We start from the raw sequence: 4,223 nt of genomic DNA, 5'->3' as shown, positions 1-4,223 counted from the left end.
AAATAGCAAATAATGATATGACCTGTGCCTTGAGAAAACCAACATAGTGAGTTTGCGACCAGCATGGATCCAGACCAGCCTGCGCATCCGCGCAATCTGGCCAGGATTCATGCTGTTCGCTAACAATTTATCTATTTGCTATAGATTCTGAAAGCGAACAACATGGATCCTGACCAGACAGCGCGGATGCGCAGGCTGATCTGGATCCATGCTGGTCACAAACCCACTATGTTGGTTTTCTCATGGCACGGCGCATATAACAAATAGTCCAATGTTTCGTTTCGCTTTTAACAAATTAATAAGTTACCGAAATAGGTATTGATCTCTGATTCCCCGAATCCACTTGATAACTTGATCAGTTTTAATGGCCTCCGATCAGTTATAAGTTAGATCTACTGATAATTCAGTGAACGCGGGTCTATTTAAGCGGCCCGTGAACTTCTCTGATGATTTGTAAACAGTTTGCCGCTGATACTGTACTGTACATGTGTAAATATTTTGTTGAAATATAGAAAATATAAAATGGACTTAACTTTCTGATATTTACTTAATTTTATTCTTTTAGACTAGGCTAAAATGTTTATATATACATATCATATCATAAAATGAAATAAAATAAAATACAATACAATAAATAAAAATGAAAAAAAAATGTAGATAAATAAATAGATAAATAAGGACGGAGATTTTGTTGTACGAAAATTACAGAAGATCTGTTTGCTTCAGTGTACAGCAGATACAACATATTCATGAGTGACGTAACCGCGCGTGAATATGTAAGATCTGGTGTTCACGAGTGGAAAATCTTTTTAACTATTAGATTCAGTTCACAGTTATCATTTTATTCATCTCAGAATAATTGCATACATTCTGAGTGAAATATTTAGAAATAGCTGATGAAAAATAATACATATTTTCTTCGTATTTATTTTTACTGCACTGAAGCAATTTTCGTCTTGACATAAAACATATTGTTTCTGATTTTTTTCACGGGTTCCACGGGCCCTGTAATCCTTTGGCAGTGATTTTGGGCTCATTTTAAGAGAAAATATGCTTTCGAATGGGGAAATGCACAATTTTTCAATTTTGCTGAAGTCAAAATATAAATTTTACAATGGCTACAGTCCGTGGTTTCTCCAAATTAAGGGGCACAACTCGGAAAAAAATTAAATTCCGAAAGAGACGCAAGACATTCATTTTGAAATTGAAATTAAGACTGCAGACTAAATATTTGTTGTGCGGAAAAGGCAGTGTAAATAATTTGAAACTAACTTGCAACCATTTGAGTATGAAATAAACAAACATTCGAGTTTTCTCCTATGAATATGTTTCTCATATTTGGATTTGGCATCTCACGATATGAATAATCACACCATTTGATGTAAATAAAAGCACGTCTGTGGAATAAAACTTGAATCCACTCTAATATTTTAACTCAGTAATCATTCAAAAAATTTCTACACGCCTTTCATATTGATTACCTTTTATTTTGTGATCACTCCAATAAATGTTTAGTGGCTATTGATAACTTACAATGTTTTTATTTCAAACTTTATATTCATAGGCTGACAGTTCAAGATGACAAAATTGACCTGCCTCGCTGTGGCCGTGCTAGTTGTCTTGGTAACCAATGGATACTGCCAGGATAGCGGCGACGATGCGCTGCAGTTTGAAATGAAACCTCAGTCGACGTTCCAAGGCTGTCTTCTTCGCTGCTTGGACAAAGACCTTTGCTGTTCGTGTAAGGAATCGGACAAACTGTCGATGAATGCAGCGATGGTAAACGATTTCAGTAAAACTTGTGCATCCTCAGACGTTTTGAAATGTTCTATCGAATGGGTCAACTCCTGGATGAATGCTGAACTTGGTGGAGCCAGCAACTGCACTGTACAGGACAAGGTTGAGAAAGAAGTTAACCAATGCACGAGAAAGTGCAATGGACGGCCCTGGTCGAAACCACTTAACCTTGACCATCCCCTAGACCATCCAAGTCAGCCTTCCGAACTCTCGGACCTTTCAAGTTACAATGAACCTGACTTCACCGAATATTGCAACGATATTCGAGCCGGTGGTATCTTTTGTACGTCCTATAGGAAAGACAGTTTTACCGCCGGCATCACGCGATGTCGCTCTGGGAATCGTTGCGGTTACCATGGCTACTCATATTCTTGGTGTTACGTCGACTTCAGTAACAGCTGGGACTATTGTTGCACTGGATCGTGTGGATTTGGGTCAAATACAAACTATATGTGGTGTTCATCTGGAAGCACATGGCAGTACTGTGGCAAAGCTGGTCGTAGAGATGTAGAGGGAAGGCTCTGCTTGAAAGGGTTTCCATGCGGAATGCACCAGGAAATTGGGAAAGCGAATTATTACTGGTGCTACACGGACAGCAGCCGGAACTGGGGCAAATGTTGTCAGCCGTGGGATCAATGCAAGTCGAAATGTGGAAAATACAGCGCGTGCTACACTGGATACAAGAAGGGGACAAACTTGAAGAAGTGTAGGGACCGTTGCGCGGAATAGACTATGTTTGACCTCTTTTCATTTTCTAGTTACGCTATGTTCTTTGACGGTATTAATTTAACCCTCTTGTTGTGTCACATGGTTCGTCTAGTTTTGTATGGTGGTGATATATATATATTATATGGATCGAGACTCGTATTAGTATTGATACGTGTGGGTGTATGATTTTAATTATATATAGAGGATCTTACAGGAGTGTCTTTTTGCTATATATTGATATATACGGTATGAGTTTTTCTTTAACTTCTGTTAGGCTATACAACAGACGAGGATATCCACTAAAAAAACAAACAAACAAAACACCCATATTGGGCGACATATTGGACTAGCCGATTTCAGATGGACATGAGTCCAAATATATTTCCTGTCGTTTGGAACAATGTCAAGTAATATTTTTCTTATATGCTTTATCTTTCTATGCGCCACGCCTATCATCGGATGATCCAAGCTTTGGCAAAATCTACTTCAGCCGAATACAACACCCTAGATCAAGCTACTGTTGATATAGACCAGCCATGTGGTACAAATGTGAGTCGCTGATTGGAAGAGAAAAATACAGACCAGAATTCCATAGGATCGACCGTTTTACTTCGGGATAACCGGAATTTGATTTAAAATGATATTTTGTGCTCGTATTTTCATGACGGGACTTGAAAATGTCTTCGAGATATCCAGAATTTTGAGATAATCGAGTTGGAGACATAAAGTTTCAACTGTATAAATGAGCCGTGCCATGAGAAAACCAACATAGTGGCTTTGCCACCAGCATGGATCCAGACCAGCCTGCGCATCTACGCAGTCTGGTCAGAATCCATGCTGTTCGCTTTCAAAGCCTATTGCAATTAGAGAAACTGTTAGCGAACAGCATGGATCCGCGCAGTCTGGTCAGGATCCATGCTGGTCGCAAACGCACTATGTTGGTTTTCTCATGGTGCGGCTCATATAAAGAATGAAATGCTTTTATGTAGCCTACTTCAACTTTTACTTTTGCTGAGATAAAATGTACCAGTATAGAACATATGTACAAAATGCTTTATTGCGCTGATATATATATAGAACAATTAAAATAAAAAATGTTTATACATTTCTTATAAACATAAACCATGTTTGTGTTGTTTGTTTGAATGGCATAACTTTCGTCTTGTTTTTTTCTCCCTGACACACTGTGTGCAATGCATGTACAAAGAAATGACAACATATACACAACTCAAAAGACCAAGTTTAGAGTTCAGCTGACGTACTAGTATAAACTCTCGTAACTACGAATCAAACCTTCTCCTGTGAAGAGCTGAAATCTGGGGTATCCGGTTCCATGTCCTATAATGGTTCCCATTCAAAATGGCTTCCAATTATTTTTCGAAGTTCGCAGGGGACCAGACTAAACTCTGGGGCAGAGTTGACTGCCTTCACGACTTGTACCGGTTGTGAAGAATGACTGGGGCAAAAGGAGTCTTACTTTATTAGATATTTACTAATAGTTGGGAATAATTCTATTACCATAACAGCCTACCTACTTTAGAGACTTTCAGCTAAACTCGAGATTAGTCTCATCATTGCACATACCGAAAAAAGGCATTACCAGAGATACAAACCAATATGAAACGTCTATTGTTATAGTAATACAATAGATTGACAATTTCATCATTTAAATAGATCAAAAGAAACTGTACCGCTAAACATATTTAGCTCCCTAAAAT

At 38.3% G+C, this 4,223-nt stretch overlaps 1 protein-coding gene across 1 annotated transcript; it reads left to right on the top strand.

Moving 5' to 3' along the window:
• The first annotated feature begins 411 nt into the window (after window positions 1–411).
• On the top strand, window positions 412–3,608 carry LOC123523457 (uncharacterized). The gene is made up of 2 exons (XM_045301131.2): window positions 412–489; window positions 1,565–3,608. Exon 2 carries the CDS (start codon window positions 1,579–1,581, stop codon window positions 2,524–2,526), a length of 948 nt encoding a protein of 315 aa, XP_045157066.2. The 5' UTR covers window positions 412–489; window positions 1,565–1,578; the 3' UTR covers window positions 2,527–3,608.
• Window positions 3,609–4,223: the final 615 nt, after the last annotated feature.

The sequence above is a fragment of the Mercenaria mercenaria genome, chromosome 3 (assembly GCF_021730395.1).
Source record: "Mercenaria mercenaria strain notata chromosome 3, MADL_Memer_1, whole genome shotgun sequence".
In the NCBI taxonomy this organism is placed as follows: domain Eukaryota; kingdom Metazoa; phylum Mollusca; class Bivalvia; order Venerida; family Veneridae; genus Mercenaria; species Mercenaria mercenaria.
This window is presented reverse-complemented; position numbering and strand designations above follow the sequence as displayed.